Here is a 12,133-nt window from a genome sequence, read left to right on the forward strand (position 1 = left end):
GTGTAGAATTATTAAAATAATTGAATGGCTACAGCTATGCATATGTTAATATGTGCTATATAACACATGTAACTACATTGTAATACTGATTTCAATTGAACTATTACTTAGCAACTACATTTAATTAGGGTCATAAACATGGTTTAAGATAATTAGGAAGTTTCCACTGTTTTTGCTTCTAAGTGCTTCTTCCTCTAAAGTATTGGTTAAAAAGTGTAGAGATCAATTGAAATGTCAGCTGTAGTACACAATTTTTTGAGTGAAAAATGTGATAGCCTGTGCCAACTCGGGATGCGTTTTGGATATATTGTATGCTATACATATGTATATATTGTATACTAGAAGAAAACCCAGACCCCATTGCAATATACTATTATAGTGTGTGATTGTATGATAGTGAGATGAGGGACATTGTTGAATGAAATCCACAAACACATTCTTTCATTCATCTTGATTCATTGACTAATAATAGAGAGAGTTTCACTGTGTTTCTACAGAGAATCACCATTCCAATGGGCTGATAAATTATTTCACAGTCTATCAATTGTCATTTTCTTTTAATGAGTCAACTGCAAAAGTGCTTGAAAGCAATTATGTTCTGCTAAAGATAAACATTTATCACTCAGGTTCAGTCAGAACTGTAGCTCTGGGATCTATATTTTGTGGCACAGCCATTTTGTTTGATTGGTACAGCCCAAAATAGCAATCACTGTACACCATCAAAAAATGTGTGGTTAAATCACAGGTCCCCTCTCTCTGATCACGGTCTACACAGCCCATCACACATTCACATTATTTTGCATGTGTACACACACACACAAGCAGAGGTCAAGTCAGGAAGGCAGAATATTTATTTGTAGTATCTAAAACCTGTTGTTAACCATTTTGTATAATTCAAATGTACTTCCGGTTTTTGGAGCAATTTCTGTTCAAATGTGTTAGATGGGTCAAATACTGTTGGCATTTTAGGCCTTTTAAATGTTACATTTTGCTTGGCTATTACAAAATTATGCAATGTAATCTAATCTCTCTGTCATAGTGATTTATATGTAAAATAATGTTTGCTGAGATTGTGGTGCCATACTAGACACAATTAAACAAGCGAAATAGGATCTGCTGTTGATTGATGAACCTGACAAAAATTGGCAAGGTGATTAATCACAAAGGCAGATTTAGGAACATTAAAAAACACAGATGCGCACGCAGACACACACACACACATGTAAATACACACACACACACTCAAACTCACACACACATACACACCCACAGACACGCACACACAGATACACAGCACATAATTAAGAGCATTTGCATCTTGGATTAATACAGAAAGCAATTAATAATGAATGAGGGCGGGTCTGCATACATAGATTGACAGGCATTTGAAGTGTGATGTCACAGCGAGCAGGAGATTAATATGTTCCAGCGTCTTCCCCAGGGTTGATGTCCCTCCCATAATAGCCCATTCTGAGAGACAATTTGTGACATGTATTTACAGGCTGATGACATTACATTAACAATACAGGGAGGCGGAGGGCTTTGTTAAGTGTGTGTGCTTTAATTGTGTTGCCAAGCAGTACCTGAAACCTAAGAAGGGAGCTTCTTCAGCCACTCACATGAGCACGTTCCAGGGAGGAGGATCACATTTCTGCGTAGAGCCCTCTTTTCAGACTGCCGTGTTGCTGTATTATTTTTCTCATGTGCTTCACAACACTTACTGTATTATGCAGTGATTACACTTGAGCACAAGGCATTCAAACCCTGTTCCTGGAGATCTACTGCTACCGTCCTGTAGGTTTTCACTCCAACCCTAACAAAGCACACCTCGCTCAGCATAGAGAGCAGGGCTGCCCAACCCTATTCCTAGAGACCTACCATCCTGTAGGTTTTCACTCCAAACCTACCAAAGTGCAGTGAGAGCTGTGAATTGGTAGAATCAAATGTGCCAAATTATGGTTGAAATGAAAACCTCCAGGAGCAGGATTTGCCAGTCTTGCTCTAACCTATTAGCTGTGGTGTCACCAAGTCTTTCAGGATTGGATGCGATGTCTGTCTGTCGGAGTGGGTGTATTTCCAGACGTACTGTGAGGTTCCATGCATCCACATACATGTCACACATTCTATGGATGATCGCAGGTTAAATGTCCACAAACCCTGTCTGCTAACCTACGACTAAGAGCTTGCAGATTTTGGGATGATAGTCGCAGTACCAATTTCACATTTACTTTAGTTAATGTCTGACCAGCAAGTGTGCGGTTCGATGTGTTGTATTTCAGATTAAACGTGAAATGGATCCCACCGCACTGTAATGTAGTGGTAATCGGAGCTGACTGCTTTGTGCTAATGAGTGCTCATTATGCTTGGGTTCGACAACAGAATGTGTCTCTACTGCATGCAGTGCTCTACTCAGTCCCTACTACTGTTTTACTACCTGGCTTTGGCATAGCTGGTGGCAAGCTTAAATAGGCCAGATTACTTGTATAAAATGTGAGCTCGGTTCAAATCTTCATCATAGGTCCCTGCAGGATCTCATGTTTCATGTACCTGCTTGTTAGTTTTGGGTGTGTCTGCCCATTTCTCAATCAAACATGATCAAACATGTTTATTTATATGAAAAGTAACAAATCATAATTTGCATACTTTCATCTTTGAATTAACCCCCACCCCTCACCACAATCAGATGGCCCCCGCCCCAGCATCCCTAAGGTTTTGATATGACCCAGAATCCACATTAGCGGAGTTCATTCCCCTCTCCGTTTGACAGTGCAGCGCACGTCACTCTGCGCATCCAGTGTTCGGATAACGGCATGGAATGGCGTCATGTCTAAGAAAATCTCATTTTCCCACCAAAAAGGATTGAACAATAGTGGCAAGCTTTCATAATAAAAAAAAAGGCTTTAATCAACGCTGCTTTTATGTTCTGTGCTGAAGGCATCTCTTGATTGTGGTATAAACCTCTTCTTGACATTGTTTTAATCAAATCTTCCCCCAGGACGGTAGGCTAGGGATGAACGGAGTGACAGCTGAGCACAAAGCCAATTTCACGTGTCTAAAATCACTGGAGGAAACTGTGCCAGTTTTACGCCTGGCCTTTCCAAGATTACATCATTCCTTTCATTAACACCCAGTAATTAAATGGTTGTTCAGTTTACTTTGGTTTAGGGCCTTAGTATTAAGGTTGGGATTCAATCAACCTTTGCCCTAAACATTTGACGAACAGTCAAAGGCGAAAATGTTTTTCTCTGCTTACAAATGCAGTTTGGCTAGTTCAGGAATCACGAAAAACGTTGCTAAACTAAGCTTGTAAAGAAGTTATGGCGACACGATGGTGCCATGGGTAGAGCTGTGGCCTCACAGCCTCACCGTGTGGAGTATGCATGTTCTCCCTGTGTCTGTGTGGACTTCCTCCCACAATCCCACACGTGCAGGTTTGGCTCCTGGGGTGGGGCTAATCAACAGGGCGTTACTGTAAATGAGCATGTGTGCTCAGTCAATCTACCCTGTCTAAATAAACCTTAAATAAAATTTTTAAAAGTAACAATTATGTTTACTTATATGTGAAAGTCAGAGTGATAGACAACTGTTGATTGAATACAGACCTATGTACTTCATAAACTTTGCATTATGGCTTTGAGCAGCTTTGAGCAGCTTTGAGATATGAAACCCTTTCGATGCTCGATACAGGTCACCTGGCTAGACTTCTGTAGACTGAGTCTCCTGACACACTACGTCTTCACTGGATTCCGTGTTCTTTTTTACCCTGTTACTAACTGCCCCCCCTCCTCCTCCCTGCAGCCACAGGACCAAATCAGCAGGCTGGCCCCCACCCTCTGGGACCTGGAGCTCCACACAGGCGCCCCCATATGGCTGGGATATGGCCTCCAATAGAGAGGGGAGAGACTGCTTCACCAAGTAAGTGTACGGTGTGCTGGTCTCCCTAATACCTCGGCTCTTCTGCAGTGTGTGATTATTCCAGACACGATTCCGTTCCCCCACCTCCCCCTGTGCACACAGAATACTGATTCCCCTTCCCACTGCTGCTCTGAGCAGGCCGATGCTGTTCACTTACACATACACACACACACACACACACACACACACTCACACTCACACTCACGCACACACACGCATACGCGAACACACACACACAACTCACATGCACACCTACACACACATGCACACGCACACATACACACACACACAAACACAAACATGTGCACACACATGCACACGCGACACACACACACAAAATCCTGTGCCATCATTGTCATGACGCAGTGGGGATGGATCCCACTGTGAGGACTGAGCTCCTGTTCAAGTAGGGAAGGGGTGTAAAATGTGTCATTTTACATCCCTTCCTCTCTTGTTTTTAATGACTATACAGGAGCTGATGTGTTGTTTTCATGTCTAATAAGAGGAAACTAACACAGTCATTTCCTGTAGCTCTGATGTATGACACATGGGCCAGACTGACTGACTGGCTGCCTGACTTGCATACTTACTTACATACTTTCTTACCTTCCCTCTTTCTGTCCTTCCTTCTGATATACTGTCCTGGCTTTCTCACACCATTGGCACAGCACTGCAGGGGAGTTAAGAACAATCAATAACCCAAGAAACCGCTGCTAGCTTAAGCTCTCCTCACTCCCGGTTCAATCCAGCTACTGCCAGAGCAGAACTGACGAATGTCCGTGATTTAGTATGGTATATACTGTCGTAACCTCGGTCACACTAATGTTTTTTTTCCTGCATGCAGTCATAGTCAGATGTGTTGTGGAACTGTTTAGGAGTTGCGTCGGAATGAGAGCATTCTGGAAGTTCCAATTATGAGTTGGTCTTTACCAGCATGCTACTTCGCAAACATTTGCTAGCTTCTAAGCTAAAGTTGTGGAAGACTTCACCAGGACTGAATCTACGCTGTGTTTATTCTCTTGACCTAATTCCATAGCTCTGTAGTAGCAATTGACAGCCACTTGTTCAGACACCAATTTCTCACAAAATCATGTGTGAATGCTGTCAGCCTGGCAACATTCCAGATAGTCCTCTGTCGTGTGTCTATGTGTTCTATATGGATTTTGCAAGCTACTGTCTTAGCTAATTTTATGATCCAAGATAAACAAAACACGAGAGAAGACATTGAAATGTCTCCAGTTGAAAAAATAAAAAAGCACTTACTGTTTAACACTTTTTTCTGTTCAGTCTGTTACTGTTCATTGTAAGCTGTCTACAGTAACAGTAAGCCAACAGATCCGGTTCCTCTCCGTTCCCATAGTTGGCTGGAAGGGACAGTGGGTGGGGCGGCTTTGTGAAAGTAAACAGAATGTAAACACCAATGGGAGCAGTGCCAACTTTTAGATCTTAGATCTTAGTTCCCTAGACCATCTGTGTTCCCAATACCATCTGCTTTAATTTTTTTATACCGTACATAATTGTGTTCATTTCCAATTACTTAATTTAATGTTCCATAAGACTTACTTTTTTGGGACTCTCTCTGTTATGTTGTGGCTTCGTATTGCATAGATTTTTTGTTAGAAGAGTTTGTGGCTCTTCTTCTTTTAGGTAGTGGAGGAGAGAATACTGTGGCTTCAGCAGTAATTGTTTTATTGTCATCAAAGTACCATACAGTAATTACTTTCTTGAGTAAATATTTAATTACCATTTCATTACTAATATGTATTAATGGTGTAATTACTTAATTATTTGAATAAGAAGTCATATCGGCCGGTGTAGTTTCCCGATAATAAAGAGTGTATGGCACAGTAACAGGCAGGGGCACTACCGGGGATTTTGGGCCCAATGAAGAGGTCTCACATTACCACCAGGCCACCCCATCCCTGTATAATTACAGCACACTTTCTGAGTTGGGAAGACTAAGGCTAACATTTTTTATTACTATTCTTCATCAGTTAATTTAAATTGGTTTATGGTGAGGGTGGATGCCCACACAAAACTATAGCAAGGTGCAGGTGAATGGAGAGCAATCAAAAAAAGTAAAAAGATACTCACACTCTATTGTGCTCCTAAGTAATTTATTGTTTCAACACTCGGTGTCTTCTTCAGGGTGTATGCTGCCTGTGTCCAAACGAGCCTGTGCAGAGTTGAGTCATAGCAAGATACCTCATGTGGCTTTGGCATGCAGTCATTGGGCACCCGATTGAGAGAGTGAGCAATGAAACGCAGACCCCCACAGACTGAAGCTTCCCTTGTTAAAGCTAAATTAACTTGTGTTCATGTGGAACAGGTATACACTACGTCATGTAAACTTTGCTATGGTGATTTGCTGGGTTAGTTTTATCGTTTTGAAAAAGCGTTTGGTACTATACAAGCATAAACGGGGAGGGCAGTACTCTCCTTAATCTCCTTAATTTAACATTACATACACTTGTAAATAGGATGGGACAACAAAAGCAATTTCACGTTGCTTCTAATAAACAACGTCCGGTCACTCAGCAGCCTCTAGTCTCCATCATTTATGTATGTTTTTTTTGTTTGTCTTGTTGTTCTTCCTGTTTGGGAATGAGCCAAAATAAAGAAGAGAGAATAAAAAAAAGAAGAACAAAAGGGCATGTTTGCAGAAGTCCTTGTGCTTGACTGAAGGGTTTTTGGAGAGATAAAACAAGCAGCAGCTGTGCCCATAAAGTTTTATCACAAAAATAGCAGCAGGCCCTTATAGCTGCACTGACGAAGGCAGCAGCCATACCTGAGCTGTTTACTGATCGTCCTTTGCTGTGGACGCCCCTCTCTGAGGCCATATGCCCAGGCCAGGAAGGTCTCCCATGGTTCTGGAGGCAATGGGAAAGTTTGACTTACCTTCCTACTTCACTGGGAGTTACAGGATGTTATTTTTGTACTTTTTTGTGATGGCACCAAGGACAAAAAGTGCATTGTCATTCAAACAATCAAAAGTCACAAGACAAAGGCACATACAACTGTAAAAAAAAACAGTTTCCATAACAACTAAAATGTATTTATACCATTACAATATTACAATAGTATGGCAGGTACAGATATTTTTGATAAAAACCAAAACAAATTAATTATATCATAGAAAATATGGCGGGTTACCAGTTACCAGTTACCAGTAGCTAGATGGATCACTGAAAAGGTGTTAATCCATCTCTGAGCTACCGGTTTGTCAATCGTATATACAAATGATACGGCAAAGAATAAATGGTTGTGCAGGTAATTATGTAAAAAAGGACCTTAAGGTAAATCTGTTCATGACTATAACCATATGGCCGCTAAGTAATTGGAGCCCTGGATTTATGAGGGTCATAAGCCATTTTCTCATTCACTCCAACTTGATGTGACTCGGAGGACTATACCTGGTTCCAGCTGAGAGGCAGCTAGTCACAGACTTTGGTTGCAGAATGATAATAAGAATAACCAACCATGGGGCGTATAAGCAATTTTTCATCTTTTTTTTTTCTCATGCCTGATGTGATAATAAGCAACCAAACATAAGAGGCCATGTGAAATGTTTCCGGGGGAAAAAAAAGCATCACTGATATCTAATGGGTGCTGATAAGACAGCCAATCAGCAGCAAGGCCTTACAGCTCCATGCAACTGAAGAAAACAAATCACATGATCACACTGGAGCTATACGGCAGTTATTCTCAGTATGCTTGAACAGAAGTGTGATTCGATATATCCTGCAGCCTAACAAGCATTAAACTGCTCCTTCCACCCACTGGCAGACCAGCAGAGAGGACCTCTCCTTCTGCTGAAAGGAACCCCCTGGAGATTTGGGCAAGCTGTGGGTTAATTACTTTCGGGTTCACCCTGACAGCTGTCTTCTGTCTCACAATGACACATTCTACTGCTCGTTCTGCAAGTGAGAACAGTGTAATATCGTACAATAAATATGTTTGCGATGCAAAAGAGAGAATATCCAGGGAAATAACTAGGAGTGAGTATCACATCCTTCACAAATCTAGGATACCAGAGCCCAGAGGACTGAAGTGTATTGCCTCTGAAATAAAAAGTCATGTAAGTACGCAGAAACACAGAATGCCTGTTTCTACTTCTTCATATTTTTGTGTGCTGTGTGTTCAAACTGAGAATGATAGAAGTTACCTAACAATTACATCTGCCATGCCACCAAAACCCCTGGATGTCGATGACACTGATGCCCTTGTAGCAGATTGTATTGTATTGTATTGGTGTTGTGTGTGTCTCCATGGAGTGAAAGGGTATTAAATGTTTGGAGATCAGCGTACCGTCTTCTCAGTCTGTGAATAGATGACTGAGATAGAATAGATGCCTTGAGCTACCCATAAGAATGTGTCTGCCGCTACCACTAACTGGGACAATTTGTCCCGGGCCTGGGTCTGAGTGGGGGTCAGGAAATAGGGTGTAACCTACTGAACACAGGAATGGGATCCTGCTGTCACTCTGCCCCAGTGCTGATGACCCTGGTGAGAGAGATTTAGGGCCAGTGGAGATATCAGAGGAACAGAGCCAGTGGTGGGGAGGGGGGATTGTGGAACAGAGTAGAGGCTCGCTGCACTATATAAGCACATGGACAGAGATTCCGGGATAAAACACACAAATTACTCACACATCCATAAACTCAGTCAGGTGACGAACTGAAAAATAGACTAAGATGAAGAAGAGTAAAAACGAAGTTGGCACACTGTTAATGCTCCCATGTGCTACATACAGTCAGGTCTCTGATATTTCAGTCTGATGAAGGGCCATTAGGCTCGAAACGTTGGTAGCACGTTTGGTGTCGTTAAATTCATGTTACTCAGGAGAATATAGAGTGGCAGTATGCTCTTTGCTCAGAATTCTGGGATAGCAGTAATGTTGAAGACCACCTGTAAGCATGAGGCGCACACGTTCAGAAGTGGCAGAAACGTAACAAGCCTCTGAAAATGAGCAGGAGCGGAGCACAGCGGTGGAAATGTGGAGTGGCGGTCCAGAGGACCGGGCCATGACCTGTGCCCAGGTCACAAACCAGACGAGTGCCATCAGGAGCCAGGTGTGAGTGCTAATCTGGGGTTCCCAGGCCAGCGAGGAGCGATGAGGCGGGGGAACTGTGGGTGCTGAGACCGAGCGGAACAGCAGTGTAATCAGCGTTTCCAGTGCCCCCCTCCCCCCGAGCGCACGCCACACCGCCGTTATCTAATCCCCGATCTGTCGGGCTTCTCTGGCATGACAGCCGCTGGTCCCTGCGGCCGTGCTCAGTGCAGCCCCGCACAGCCCTGCCGGATTAATCACGGACGATATGGACCAGGAGGAGGCAGAGGAAGGCCCTGCGCTGAGACTCCCGGCCTGCAGGTCCGACGCATCACCAGCCATGCAGCAGTAATGTTGCTCTGCTGGGTATCCCTCATACTGAAATCGCCTGGAAAAAAATAATCTTCACAACACTGAGGATCTTCACAACACTTCTCCCCCCAAAAATGACTTGTTATTTCAGCCAATGTGAGTGAGCTGAAAAGGATTGTGAAAGTGCAGGGGTAACTGAGGAACATGTGCTCCACAATCAGTCCATCTGTATTTACAGTGTTTAACCCTGAGGGACAACCATCTGCAGTGCAGATGAACAAGCACAATGAGCAAGCGCTATTTTAGGAGCGTATAATAAGAAAAGACTATTTTGCTAAATTGAAACGGCTAAAGGTGTGTTGTGCTTACTGTATGTTGTACACACAGAATTCTACCTTTAATTTAAAGCAATGGTAATCATTACAATTTCCGAATTGTATTTCCGAATATATTTTTTCATAATAGCTGGTTAGGGCAGATATAGAGCCACTTGCCACATCAATAAATTTCTCTGCATATACGTATTTAGCAGTTCTCTTTTGTCTCTCTGCAGCTTTTGTCTTTGGAAAATAACTTCTGAACAGAAATGAGAAAAAGACAATAAACAGAGAGGAGAAGGGGCACAGACATACTAATTAAATTTAGAGAAGACTTAATATATTTCCCGCCTAATACAATATGTCTTTGAAGCCTCGCTCAAAACCTTTCCATAATTAAAATATCAGAGAATTAAGATTTTAATTGATCATGGTCGTCACCTACTTTGATCTGATTTTTTTAAAGCCGAGCCTTGGCAATAAAAGGCATCTCTTGCGTATTTTAAATGAACGTTGATGTACAAGAAGACACAGTGCATAAGTTTTTTGACAGTGACACAATTTCTGTCGTTTTGACTCTGTAGTCCAGCACATTAGATGTGAAATAAAACAATGAACATGAGGTTAACCCCTTAAGTATGACCCCCTTTTTTAACACAAGCTTGAAAATGACATACCCAAAATAAAATGGTTACTATTCTTGAACCCTTTGACAGGCATGATCTTGGTCTCTTCTGAAAGGTAACCCTTTGGGGGTTGTTTTGCAAGAGTCAGAATTACTCCAAATATTACTGAAACAAAGTGACAGAAGCTCAAACACAGTGGAAGTGGAAGGTTTATTATGCATTTGGTTCACTGAACCCTTGCCGTGAAAAGGACACTGACATTCATGTAGTCTGTGGATTTCCAAAATGCAGAGAAGGTGAGGTCCCCCCACGCTTGTATTGCCACCTGCATGTTACAAAAATAAGGAACTGTTGCCTCTAAAGCAATGGCATGGTAAAATAAGTTTCAAACAGTATACCCTGCTACCATACTTATTGAAAATGGCAGTGTGAAAAAATGACTTAATGCAAAAAAACACACCCACACTTTTCTGCCTTCTGGGTCCACAAAGTAATTGGCACCCTCTTGGATTCCTTTTAGTTTTCAGTCTCCTGTCATGGAATCACTACAAATTGTGAAGTGAAGCTTACAAAAACTATGAGGGAGAAAACAGTTGTTTTAAAATGGTACTACACATTTGTGAATCCTGATTTACTTTTACAAGGCCTGATATACTTTGACAAGACCATTTAGGTACTTTTGATACTGAATTTATGTGGGGTTTATCACTATGTAGTTAAAAAAGAAAATGGTCCAATGTCAGTTTCCATGTTAATGTGATCCAAACCTTGGTGTTCCATGGTAAGATGAGCTCGTCAAATGTACATGCTGTGGCTTATAGCAACGTTCCTTTCAAAGCAAAGAATATAGCTAACTCTGTTCAACTTTTATGCAAGGCTTCCTCCCTCCTTCCTTTATCGTAATGAGTTTACTCATTTTATTTTTGTCCACCGATTGCAAATTCTCTCCCACATGCTTTATGATATTCACATGATCTGTCCTATGACCTCTTCAGCAGATAATATCAGATAATAGCAGATAATATCGAACCGCCAACCTTGTGTGTCCCAGTCATGTACCTTAACCACTTTGCTACTGGCCACCCTAATAATATGAATTTGTTCTTTAGTATTCTGCCTGTTTAAATAAATAATAAAAGGAAATACAAAATAAATCCTAATTCTTCTCCTGAGACCTGACAATTGTTTTATCACACTGTAAAGGGCATGACTCTCTGGTCTCAAAAACCAATCCACTATTCTGAAACCTACACTGCAAGTTGAGATTTTATTACTTGGATTTTGTCAATAAAATTAAATATTGCTGAGGATCTGCTGAGGATCATTGTGCTGCTGGGTTCATATGGTCTGGTCCACGCTGCCCTCAGCCCCTTCACTGGCCTCGTAGATTCACCACTATATTAACATCTGAATTCTGTTTTATCTTTAATCTATAATTGCTTCACTCCTCCTCCTCCTCCTCCTCTTCTGGCGCTCGTTCTTCTCTGCTGTTTCACTCGTTCAGCTCTTCTCTCTGTCCGCCGTGATGGAGTGAACTGCGTCTGCCCTAGTGTTGTCACTCCACGCCCGTATCTCAATCCTCATACTCTACTGCACTGCATCTCCCCCACAATGCAACACTTCTTCTTTTCACACCTAATCAACCTTCATACTATATGTGGGGTCCATTTGACCCCATTTAGTGTTTGACATCGCTTAAAAACCAGTTAATCTTTTTTTTGTCTTGATACTGTATGCTATTACTAATTGCCTAATTTGTTGGGATGAAACAGTGAACATGAAATAAACATAATGCTATGTTTTCAAAAGTCCTGCACACACTTTGCATATGAAAGTGTTGTGTGGGGTTAGAAGATATACAACCATTGTTATTTTAATCTCAGATTTCTTTGTGGATGATCATTTTGACCCCA

General features: G+C 41.8%; 1 protein-coding gene across 1 annotated transcript in view; it reads left to right on the forward strand.

Moving 5' to 3' along the window:
• LOC133116275 (FERM and PDZ domain-containing protein 4-like) overlaps positions 1–12,133 on the forward strand; it is a 70,210-nt gene that overhangs the window by 31,696 nt on the left and 26,381 nt on the right. Inside the window, exon 4 of the mRNA XM_061225714.1 lies at positions 3,799–3,915. Coding sequence (XP_061081698.1) covers positions 3,799–3,915 — 117 coding nt within the window. The remainder of the gene's footprint in view (positions 1–3,798; positions 3,916–12,133) is intronic.

The sequence above is a fragment of the Conger conger genome, chromosome 17 (genome assembly GCF_963514075.1).
Source record: "Conger conger chromosome 17, fConCon1.1, whole genome shotgun sequence".
NCBI lineage: Eukaryota > Metazoa > Chordata > Actinopteri > Anguilliformes > Congridae > Conger > Conger conger.